Source organism: Herpailurus yagouaroundi, unplaced genomic scaffold, assembly GCF_014898765.1.
Source record: "Herpailurus yagouaroundi ecotype Mexico unplaced genomic scaffold, PumYag 162, whole genome shotgun sequence".
Classification (NCBI taxonomy): Eukaryota; Metazoa; Chordata; class Mammalia; order Carnivora; family Felidae; genus Herpailurus; species Herpailurus yagouaroundi.
This window is the reverse complement of record NW_024412403.1, coordinates 46,677,466-46,689,658: the sequence shown is the minus strand read 5'-3', so window position 1 is coordinate 46,689,658 and position 12,193 is coordinate 46,677,466. Positions and strand designations below refer to the sequence as shown.

The window sequence follows — 12,193 nt, the reverse complement described above, 5'->3', positions numbered from 1 at the left end:
GAGATCGTGACCTGGCTGAAGTCGGACGCTTAACCGACTGCGCCACCCAGGCGCCCCCCGGCTCTTTCTGAAGTTAACTAAGTCTGACCAAGATTATTCATGGTGATATGGCTATGTCAGTGAGAAGGTGCCCTGTTCACGAGTATAGTCAAGGAAGTGAAACATAGACATGTAAAAGCCTCAGGTGCATTTAATTCATTCTGTGGCTCATGTTCAAGATGGTGTAATGGATTTAACAATAATGCCTCTCAGGTGAATAGCATTCTACAGTTTTAACACTCTTCTGCTTACTCTGTGTCACCTGAAACTCACAGCAGCTTTAGGAGTTAGACAAACAAAGCAACATTAACCATTTCTACAGGTGCAGAAAATGAGGCTCAAAAAGAGGATTAGTCGATAGGCAGCATGGGATTTAAGTCCCAGATGTGCTAGCCAATGACTGTATAATTTTGAGCAAGTTATTTAACCTCACTATGTCTTGGTTTCCTTATATTATATATATTGTTTGCAAAAGTTAGGATGATAATAATAATGGTACAGGTATTAAATAAAATCATATAAAAGGAAGAAATCTCTTATATCTTTTCTGGACCAAAGTGAATACAAATACAATACAAATACGTAGGGGGCAGTATGCATGATTCCTGATTTTTCTCCTAATACCCTGTGGAAATTGGTGCACAGACCTTTAGGATTATAGAATGTGAGAGCCAGTAGGGATAATAAGGATTATCTGGTTCAATCTCACCTAATAAGTGAGGAAACTGAGCATTAACAAAAAGAGAAAGTTAAGTTCATGTACTTCGCATCTCTTCCCCCCGAGTAACCTTAAAAAGTACACTCACACAGCATAATTCTAAGATTCTTTAAGCCCAGGATCATTCTGATTGGCAGTGGAGAAAGGACAGAGATGGGTTTGTGCAGCCTGACACCCAGGCAGGGCAGGCCCAGTGGGGAGCCCCAGTGAAGCGGCCAAAACCTAAAGTTCTATAGTAAGAACAGCCTAGGAAATCACAGGAAAGGATGACAAACTTGGGTTTGAAATGAAGCAACACAAAGCAACACAAAGGGTATAAACATAAAACACTCTTGCAGAAGTGCAAGTTATTTTTGTGAGGATCGTAGACAAGTCTATTTCAGGGTTTCTGTATAAGGATGGAATTCTCTGCTCTTTCCTATCATCTCGGCATCTTGTTCCCAGGCTCCACGGGAGGATCACTAGTCTATTGATTCAGATATCTGGGGGCTTCTTCAGGCCCTTCTGGGTAGGTCTGGGTCACTGAGCCATCTATGACTCAGCTATCTATGACATTGTTTTTATGAGAAAATAGATTACAGAAAGAAAATAACTGACTTTTTAATGAGTCTGGAATAGATAAGTTGGAGACTGCATAGTGGCCTGCTTCTTGTCCTCTGGAACAACTTTAAACTCAATGGACTAAAAGCAAAAGATGAAAAAACAAAGTACTCAAACAGTATGTTAGGAATGCCATAGATTCTGGAAGCTCTTCTCTCACATCCCCCCCACCCCCACCCCTTTTCCTCACTTCTCTTCCTCCTCCTTTGTAGACATGCCAGCCATTGTGTTTAGGTCTGAAGACTGAGCATAACCTTTTTATTTCTTTTCTTTTCTTTTTTTTGCTTGCTATGCTGACAAATCTGAATTATAATGACAGTATCAGAGAGAACACATTGAAAGACTAATTTTGCATCAGGGGAACTCCTATACAAGATGTATGATTTTCCCTAGCAGAGCCGACTTCAATATGTACTTTTGTTCTGTCAGGCACCCTAGTGACGATTCTCCGTCTAGGAGATGGTTTTATTTGTGTTGACATTGAAACTTCTCTTTATACAAACACAAAGTGGTGCTTTTCCATATAGTGGACATGGGTAAGAATTTACCATTTTCTGAATCCTTGTAACATCAATACTGTTCTACATTATCTTGATAGATGTTTTGTAGTCAAAATAAAGAGCAAAGTACATTACCAATATAATGTCAAGTGGACTAGATTTTTTTTTATAGTCTCTTCCGAAAGATAGATCTGAGAAAGTCTTTCCCGAAAGACTTAGCTCTTCCAAATCTAAATGTGACTTTGTGCAAGTTAACTTCTCCAGAACCAGTCTTCTCAACTGTAAAATGGAGGTAAGCACAAGATTGTGGTGAGGATGGAGTGAGGAGTCCCCGAAACAATTAGCATGGTGCCTTACAGCAAGAACTCAATACAGGTGTTGCTATTATTGTTAGTTTCAGACGAGTGTTAGACAAGGCTGTACTTTGTTCCCATTTGCTCACGTGTCCACATCGATAATCAGAGCTAGTCATTGGTCTCAATCATCCTGACAGAATGAAATAATTTCTTTTAGGTCCTCTTTGGCTGTCTACAGAGCAAAGAAGGACACAGGCCAAAGCGGAGATGTGCCATTGATCCCCGTGCTCAGTTGGTCCAGCCTCCCCACCCAAACGTTACCAATCAGTTTGTCTGTCTAAAGGACAGAGCCTTAGGCCAAAATTAAATAATTGCTTTTGTTCTTCTCTTCTATAGCTATCGTCACAAAGAATTTCCAGTATCCTTTTAAGCCGGGATTAATTCTGACTCTGGGAGCAACGGGATATAAATTACAGTTGACAGTACAAAGCAGTACAGCTTAGCATGGAGAGCCCAAAAGAAAGCGATGGGAGAATCTGGACCTCCGACTCCCTAAACTTGGAAAGCTCTCGTCTCCTCTCTGCATCTGGGTTTCTCCATTCATAAAAAGAATAGGGTTGTACTATAAAACAGTTGCCCCAAATCCAGAGACTCATCCCGCCCCCAACTCAAAAAAAAACAAAACAAAAAACCAAGAACCATGCATTTCCTTTAACACCAAAGGGGAAAACGTGATGGCGCGAAGACCCAACACCTGCCGGTACTGGGCGCCAGAAGTACCTACCACCCGCGGCCTGGCGCGGGGAGGAGCCGGAGCGGGAGCGGTAGCTCAGGCAGGAACCGGAGCGGGCCGCCCCCCAGCGTGCGCACGCCGCCCCGCCTCGCCCCGCCCCCAGCCTCTGCCCCGCCCGCTCGCGGCCGCGCGCAACAGGCCGAGCAGGGTGAGTGGAGCGGTGTTCACCGCCTGCCCCGCGCCGCCGGGGGCGGGGTCGTGCACGTCCTGTTGGGCCTCCGAGCGCTGGTGCGGGTAGGGCCTGCCGGGTGGCCTGAGAGCCCGGTCCCCAGGACCCTCAGAGCGGCCGGGGCGGCCTGGTGGGCGCTGGTGCTTTTGGGACCGGGGACGCGCGCCGACGCGGTCCATGATCCCGGGGACCGGGGCAGGGAGGACACGCCGGGTCTGCTGCTGCCCGGATGCGGGAGTAGGGTCACGAATGGCTTGAGCACCGAGAGTGGCCCACGTGGGCCGCCGGTGGTCTGGAGACTGGGACGAGCGCGCGGAAAGTTTGGAGGCTCCGCCGGGAGGGTGACGCCCGCCGGGGAGCGCGGCCTCCACGTGGGTTGTGCCTCTGGCGTCAGGTCGGGCCTAAGAGAGGCTTTACTGCTGGGAGCCCTGCAGCCAGGGCTACGGGGCGGGGGCGTCGCGGCTGTCTGGTCCCAGCCTGACTTTAAAATTACAGACCCCTCTGCCAGTTCACTCAGCAAGTGTTACTAGTTCGGCAGCCCGACAGTGGGTTGTCCAACAAGTTCGTGAGGCCGGCTTGCTCACTGCGTGTTCAGGAAGCAGGGGCCTGGGAGTCCACTGATGAGCTGTAAATTCGGCGCCAGGCCATTGATTTCCCTGGACTCACGTTTAAATGGAGGAGCCTGACTTACCCAGCTTCTGCCACCATCGCTTGGATAGTTTTTGCCTCTCTGGCCTCATCCTTCGTAACATCGTGCTTACTACAAGACACGGAGGTGTTGTAATCTATTTTCTTTTTAAAATAGGACTAAAAGGGTAACTGCCAATCACAGCATTAGGTCAACAGGAGAACGAGTTTTCCCTCCGGATGAACATTTCTGTTAGGCAGAAAAGGAGTATTTTAGGTCAGGGTGGGCTGGGTTGCTCAGTGGGTTAAGCATCTGACTCTTGGTTTTGGCCCAGTTTATGATCCCAGGGTTAGTGGGTTCAAGCCCCCCATTTGGCTCCATGCTGACAGTGTGGAGCCTGCTTGCGATTCTCTCTCACCCACTCTCCCTCTCTCTCTAAATAAACAAATAAACCTAAAAAAAATATTTTAGGTCTGCCGAGGCAACCTTGTTACAGGTAATATTTCCGTCAGGTGTATGTGTTTAATTGAGCAGAATTTGACTAATGTTAATGGATCTAAAATTCCAACGGAATATTTCCTGTGTTAATGTAGATTTTTAGGACCCAGCACAAGAAGTGCTTAATCTAGTAGGCTTGATAGGGAGCCTAGAAATTTGCAGGTGAACAAGTATTTCTGGTGACTACACTGTAAAAAGCTCTGCTCTGAAGACTGTAGAGACATACCTCCCTCTGGTTGGTAATAACCACTGCAGGCTAATTTGCCTTTCAGCTCTGACAGTGCGGTTGAATACCCAAGCTACAGCTGCCATCGGAATTATCCCCTTTGAATAAACTGTTTTCCTCCCAACTCTGTTTTGTGTAAGGCTTTTGAGGATTTTTCTCTAATATTATATACAGACGATGAAAAAGGAGGACAATTCATTCAGCAAACATTTCTTGGGGACCTATGTGCCCTGTTCTGTGCTAGGCTCTGGGACCATGCAGATGGCTGTTCCCCAGACGAAGCTGTGTTGACTTTTTGTCAGTGAATATTACTACAGAAAAGAAGGTTAGGACGCTTAAGGATATAAAGGCTCGGTTTATATTTATTGGCTGTAGAATGGATATCAGTGGATTTTATTGTAGAGTTTTAATCCTTCAAAGTTGTTCAGATCAGTTGGTGGTTTTTTTTTTTTTTTTAATCTGTGGGCAGCTAGTAAAATATGAACCGTGACTCTTTTTACACTAATGCTTATAGTCAACTCAGATTGGAAACATTTGTTTTTTTAAAAATTGGAATAATAGATATAACAGTTTCAGGTGTATACCATGATTTGATATTTGTATAAATTGTTAAATGATACCAATTGCTTTTTTTTTTTAAAGTTAATGTTTATTTTTGAAAGAGAGAGACAGAGTGTGAGTGGGTGAGGGGCAGAGAGAGAGAGACAGAATCAGAAGCAGGCTCCAGGCTCTGAGCTGTCAGCACAGAACCTGACATAGGGCTCGAACTCACGCAAGTGAGATCATACCTGAGCCGAAGTGGAACACTGAACCTACTGAGCTACCCAGGCCAGTTGCTTTTTTAATAGCTACTAATTGCTTTTTCAAAGGCTGCTTTTTTTCCCTGAAGCTTTATAAAAATATTTACTTTAAACTTCTGTTTGGGTGGTCTGTGAGGTTTCTGGGCTGGACGGTATTGGCTTTACTTTTCTAGACAAAGGTTTTCCTTGTCTCATTACTATATTTCTTAGATACTTTAGAAAACAATTTTTTTTATGTTTATTTATATTTGTGTGTGTGAGAGAGAGAGTGAGCGAGCAAGCAGGAGAGGGGCAGAGAGGGAGACACAGGATCTGAAGCAGCCTCCAGGCTCTGAGCTATCAGCACAGAGCTCTCCGTGGGGCTTGAAGTCACGAGCTATGTGAGATCATGACCTGAGCTGAAGTCAGATACTCAACTGCTGAGCCACTCGGGTGCCCCTAAATTTCTTAGATTCTAAGATAAGCTTTTTACTTTTTCTGAAATTGTGATGCATACTAGGATTTTTACATGTTTAATGTGATAGGGTATGTCATCTGTTCTCTCCTCCACTCCCCAAAGCTATTAAAAAGAATGGTTGTCTTACAATATGGGTAGTGTGAGAATCAGAGAAATAGTTTATTTGCCCAGTAATCTCTAAGCCAGGTTCCAATTAACTGAGCCTTAAATCATTTCAATATGAAGGCAGACAAGCAATGATGCAACTTTTGGCAGTATAAATAGTGAAATGTAGATTCTAACAAAAACATTTGTTATGCAGTGCTGGGTATATTATGTTAGTGATCGTAGATAGGAAAAATGCTTTAAGTGATTTTTTTGGCTTAGGTAGGCTTAAAGAAAGGCATTTCAGCGGCATCTTCCTGCTGTCCACATCCCTTAAATTTTAAACTGACCAATTGTGAGAGATAAGAGATGTGTGGCTGAATATGAAATTATGTTTTCGTTATAGGGTACCTTAATGGTAACAAACCTTCTGAACCAATTTAACACTTTTTTTAATGGTTACTTATTTTTGAGAGAGAGAGAGTGAGTGCAAGCAGGGGAGGGGCAGAGTTGGGGGAAAGAGGATCCTAAGCGGGCTCCATGCTGACAGCAAAGAGCTTGGTGCTGGGTTCGAACTCATTAGGAAATCATGACCTGAGCTGAAGTCAGATGCTTAACCAACTGAGCCACCCAGGTGCCCCCGATTTAACACTTTTTAAAAAGAGTGAGCAATGTGTTGGGGGGATCTCTAAGACCATCCCTCGGTTCAGTGATTTACTAGGACTCACAGCTGATTTATTATAGCAAAAGACCAGGTGCTTAATTGGCCCAGCAACTAGTTGTGACAACCCGTGTGAAATGTTGCCAGCCAGAGAAGCTCATCAGACACTCAGAACTGAGGGTTTTTACTGGGGACTGACCACATAGGCACCCTCTGCCTGGCACCTACCAAAATTCCAGACACCGAGAAGGAAAACAGGTGTTCATTATAAACCACATTGTGCAAACAATTAAGACAGAGTGAGTCACTCTTATCAGTTAAAGGTGGTGGAATGCTCCTGAAATCTGAGTTCTCAGACCTTAGCTATAGTCGGGCCTTTCAAAGGATGACTGTGTTTTCATGTCTCCTTGCATTTCTGCATCACATCTGGGTTCCAAGTATTAGCAATACTTTTGTTCATGGAAGCCTTGATTCTTTAATTGAAAAATCACACTGGCTGGGAAGCTTGAAAGGTGTGCAGAACATTTTCAGAAAATGTCTCATTGGTGACATAGCCAACACCAAAGTTTGTTTTTTTCTAAGCTTAAGCCTTCAGTCCTCCAGTGCAAGCTTTTAGGGTCAGTTTGTACTTTTTTCCATCTCCGTCCGTCAGTTTGTACTTGTTTTCCACTTCTGTCCTATGTGCCCTACCAAAGGCACTTGATCTGAGCTGTACACAAGTTTAGCAGCTAAAATGAGGGCACTAGAGTTGTATATTTTGATGTTTCCACTTCCTGAATTGTTCAGCTTATATTTGGGTTGCATTCCAAAGGTTCATTTGTAAATTGTTGCAATGTGTAACACAGTGTTCCAGGTGCTTACTTGCCAGGCCAGACCACTAATTCTACTTAGTCCACAGTGTAGCTGAAATACAGCTTAGTTATAATAACAAAAGGGCAGAAAACAGTGTTCTTAAAAATTTGCTAGCAGTACAAAATAGAAAACTGTGATATCTATAAATAAGTTATTGGTCTCTGGGAAAAATCGTTCTTTATAAGTGCAGTGGTTCTTAGCCCTTCTTTAAGAATCAGGTGAGCACAATGTGCCCACACCCAAATAAATATTTATATAGAGAGATGTAGACACACAGTTTGAAGTAGGATCTTACAGTTTCTGAAAATTCATGTAATTTGAAATACCATTCTTGAACCCCAGGTGAAGAACACCTGCATTATTGTAAGTGTGACAGTAGTTGTGGTTTGGGGACAGTTCTGAGAGAGGCTTGGCAGGGCTTGGGATTGTCACTCCTCAGATGTGGTCCATGGACCAGCAAAAGCATTGTTACCTGGGAGCTTGTTAGAAATACAGAAGGCAGTTCTAGAAGGCGATGCCTAGGTGATGTTGGTATTGTGTCTTAGTTTAAAAGTTAAAGCTTTTTAAAAATGGGGCATAACTGTCTTTAGCCTTTACTTTGTAGTCTCAAACTCGTTTGGTTTTTTTTAATGGGGGCGGGTTTTCTCATAAAGTAGCAGTTTTCAGGAAAAAGCTGGGAATCAAAAGTGCGGAGGTTCATGTGGTGAGGAAGACTTGGGAGCAGCAGCTTCTTGTTCCAGCCACCAGGTGACGCTGGCCCAGGGCACCTGGGCTGCCTTCCTAACAGTTGGGGGTGGTGCTGTGGTAAGGAGCACCTGGCTGTGAGCCCCTGTTGGTAGTTCTCGAGGCGAGTGTCTGTAACTCAAGAGTGCGTCTAATTAGATTTGGGACCTGGTGCTGATTGAAGCCAAAGTCAAGATTTTAGACTGCTGTGTCAACGGCCACGGGCTAAAACTGTGACTAGGAACTGCTTAGGTGGCTGAACCATTTAATTTGGGATCATTATACCTCCTAACGAACAAACGGTGACTTTAACGATTTAGTGCCTATGCCCGAGAAAAAAAATGCTTTCCTTAGATGAATATGTAATCTGAGTGGTGTTTGAGGCTGAATCCTATCTTGGATGATGTGGTGTTAGATTAAGGCTGTATCCCATCCTGGAGGAAAGGGCTTTGACTTACAAGTGCTCATGAAGGTGGCATGGTCACACGAGTTGTGTGTGCGCCATCTGCTAATGTTAGAACTCCTGGTGAACCTAACCACGTGTGCTTTGTTCTCTGGTAGGTGCACCTCGTCACTGCTTTGTCTTGAAGACAGAACGATGCCGAAGAAAGCAAAGCCCACAGGGAATGGGAAGGAAGAGGGGTCTGTTCCCTGCAAGCACGTGAAGATAGAGGCAGCTGGTGGACCCTCCTCTATTTTAAATTTTGAAAGCCCCAGTGATCTGTTTGAAAGTTTAATCTCGCCCATCAAGACAGAGACTTTTTTCAGGGAATTCTGGGAGAAGAAGCCCCTTCTCATTCAGAGAGATGACCCTGCAGTGGCTACATATTACCGGTCCCTGTTCAGGCTGTCAGATCTGAAGAGTCTATGCAGCTGGGGTATGTACTATGGAAGAGACATAAATGTCTGCCGGTGTGTCAATGGGAAGAAGAAGGTTTTAAATAAAGATGGCAAAGTGCACTTTCTTCAACTGAGAAAAGCTTTTGATCAGAAAAGGGCAACAATTCAGTTTCACCAACCTCAGAGATTTAAGGTAACAGGTTCTCCCTATTATGGAATCGTTAAATGTATTAAAGTGCTAACATTTGGCCACAGGTCAGCTCAGGGGTGAACCTGTGATGAACCTGCCAGTCTGAGAAGAGATACCTCCTGTTTGCTCTTTAAATGCATTCCAAATTAGGAGACCCTGTGTTATCTTTTGGCTAAACCATTGGAATCTCCCAACAACTCAGGTGGACATGATTAGATGTCCTCACACTGCAAAAACTCTATTGCAAGTTTATAAATTATTACTCCTTCAGGAGCGTGTTCTGTGGGCTGTTTTATGTTTTGGTATATGGTAGACCTTTCTATTTGGTCATTATAAATTAAATTATAATTAAATGTCATTATAATATAAGGTGTGATAGTGTCGAGGTGATCATTTTCTTCTTGAAGTTACTTCCCTTTACTGCTGACATTCTAGCTAAGTAGAGGCTTTAGAGCTGTGACCGGATCAAGGACCAGATGCATGTTCAAGAAGGAGACTTCACCCTTATTAACAGCTGCTCAGGTGGCATTGAGGAGCTGGGTCTTAGAACTGTTCCTGGGGAGACAGTCATAGATGGAGGGTAGCTGTGATTTGCAAGTCTGGGAGACTGGCTAACTTTTTATTCTGTATCAGTGGTTAGCATTTGAGAAATAGTTGGCCTCCTTTCTGCTCAGTTTCTGCTTTATAAAATGCAGTCATAGCTTATCTGCTTCTGTAGAGGTTTGAAATCTTTACATGACAGGTGGCCCAGAAGGATTGAGGGCGTATTCTGAGTTCAGAAATTCCCTTTTGTGATCCATGGCTGAACCAAAATGGCAGCATGGGAGGAGAAGGAGAGTGGTTCCTAAGGTTCCATGTTGAAGATTCTGGCTGTGTGATGGCTCCTGGGACTTTGTCATCAGTTACCAGTAATGTTTCCTATGATTGAACTCAGTTGCTTTGTTAGAGCCCATTGGCCAAATCTAGTGAATGCATTTTGCTGTCTACATAAAGGATCTTGAACCTGTTTCTGCTCTGGAGAAAGGGTAAGTACTCTTAGATGTTTCAGTACAAGTCCTAATTTCAGATATTCCATCTCATGCAATCATAAGAAGTTGAAATGTCCCTAGGTTGCCAACCTTTTGGCCCAAACACCCAAAAAGAACTTATAAATCACTTGCCAGACCAAGTCATGATTTGTGTTCAGGAAATGTGGACACCACAGTGCTTCTCTCTTAGCTAGTCCTTGACTCTTCTCTTGGTTAGAAGCAACGCTTCTTAAAATGTGTGTTTTACCACACTCAGATATCACCTCACGCCAGTCAGAGTGGCCAAAATGAACAAATCAGGAGACTATAGATGCTGGAGAGGATGTGGAGAAACGGGAACCCTCTTGCACTGTTGGTGGGAATGCAAACTGGTGCAGCCACTCTGGAGAACAGTGTGGAGGTTCCTCAAAAAATTAAAAATAGACGTACTCTATGACCCAGCAGTAGCACTGCTAGGAATTTACCCAAGGGATACAGGAGTACTGATGCATAGGGGCACTTGTACCCCAATATTTATAGCAGCACTCTCAACAATAGCCAAATTATTTTTTTTTAATTTTTTTTAACGTTTATTTATTTTTGAGACAGAGAGAGACAGAGCATTAGTGGGGGAGGGGCAGAGAGAGAGGGAGACACAGAATTTGAAACAGGCTCCAGGCTCTGAGCTGTCAGCACAGAGCCCGACACGGGGCTCGAACTCACGGACTGCGAGATCATGACCCGAGCCGAAGTCAGCCGCTCAACCGACTGAGCCACCCAGGCGCCCCAAAAATAGCCAAATTATGGAAAGAGCCTAAATGTCCATCAACTGATGAATGGATAAAGAAATTGTGGTTTATATACACTATGGAATACTACGTGGCAATGAGAAAAAATGAAATATGGCCTTTTGTAGCAACGTGGATGGAACTGGAGAGTGTGATGCTAAGTGAAATAAGCCATACAGAGAAAGACAGATACCATATGTTTTCACTCTTATGTGGAACCTGAGAAACTTAACGGAAACCCATGGGGGAGGGGAAGGAAAAAAAAAAAAGAGAGGTTAGAGTGGGAGAGAGCCAAAGCCTAAGAGACTCTTAAAAACTGAGAACAAACTGAGGGTTGATGGGGGGGGGTAGAAGTGGATTGAGGAGGGCACCTTTTTTTTTTTTCAATATATGAAGTTTATTGTCAAATTGGTTTCCATACAACACCCAGTGCTCATCCCAAAAGGTGGAGGAGGGCACCTTTTGAGATGAGCACTGGGTGTTGTATGGAAACCAATTGGACAATACATTTCATATATTGAAGAAAAATAAAAACTTTAAAAAAATGTGTGTTTTAGACATCTAATAACTATGAACATAAAAGGTCAGTGAAGTTGATTGTATGTGATTGGGTCACAAACCAGTACAAAGTTATTATTTGGCATATGTATGGTGTCCTTAATGGCTGTCATATCTGTACATTAGAATTATCTTTGGCTTTTCTCTGCTCATCTCTTAAGTCCTGTACATTTCTCCTCTCTGATTCCAGGTGGGCCAAACACTTGTACTTGCTTTGCCCCGTTGACTCTGTTCTTTGGCCAGGTTTATGAAAGCGGGAAGGATGAGCTTTCTCAGTCTAAACTCAGCTCCCAGGATAGACTGGGTTGCACCCTGCGTCTTCTCTTCCCACCAGTAGAGAGACCTATAGGAGCTGTGGGAGCTCATCCTCTTAAAGTAGAATCTGGGTTCTAAATATTTTCTCAGAAGGACTAGTGTTGTGTATTTAGGAATGCGCATGTTAATATCAGGATTGAAAAAGTCTAGAGATGGTTTGTCAGTAGCTAGGTTGGGAGACTGTTTAGTGGACAGTTAGTGCCTTGTTTATTGGGGTCTCAGTATGTGCACAACTTATTATTCTAGTTGGTCTGGAGGTGAATAAGGAGGAATCAGAAAGCCATAAGTTGTTTCCACTCCTGCTTTGGGTAATCCATATGTCAAAGGTCTGGGTGAGTTTACCAAATACACGTGTTCACTTGAACCTTCTAACAGACATTTAAAATAGAGCATTCATTGTGGTCTGCATCTTACATGTGAAAAAAAAAACCAGGTTCAGAGATGTGACTTT

General features: G+C 43.6%; 1 protein-coding gene across 6 annotated transcripts in view; it reads left to right on the top strand.

The window, feature by feature from the left end:
• Positions 1-3,043: 3,043 nt before the first annotated feature.
• The window catches only part of RIOX2 (ribosomal oxygenase 2), a 28,023-nt gene continuing 18,873 nt past the window's right edge, over positions 3,044-12,193 (top strand). For 2 of the 6 annotated variants that reach the window (XM_040484273.1, XM_040484268.1), the window contains exons 1-2: positions 3,113-3,180; positions 8,606-9,077. In XM_040484273.1, the coding sequence (XP_040340207.1) occupies positions 8,643-9,077 (435 nt within the window). In that variant the 5' untranslated portion in view covers positions 3,113-3,180; positions 8,606-8,642. The other 4 variants (XM_040484271.1, XM_040484269.1, XM_040484272.1 and 1 more) reach the window with 4 other exon arrangements.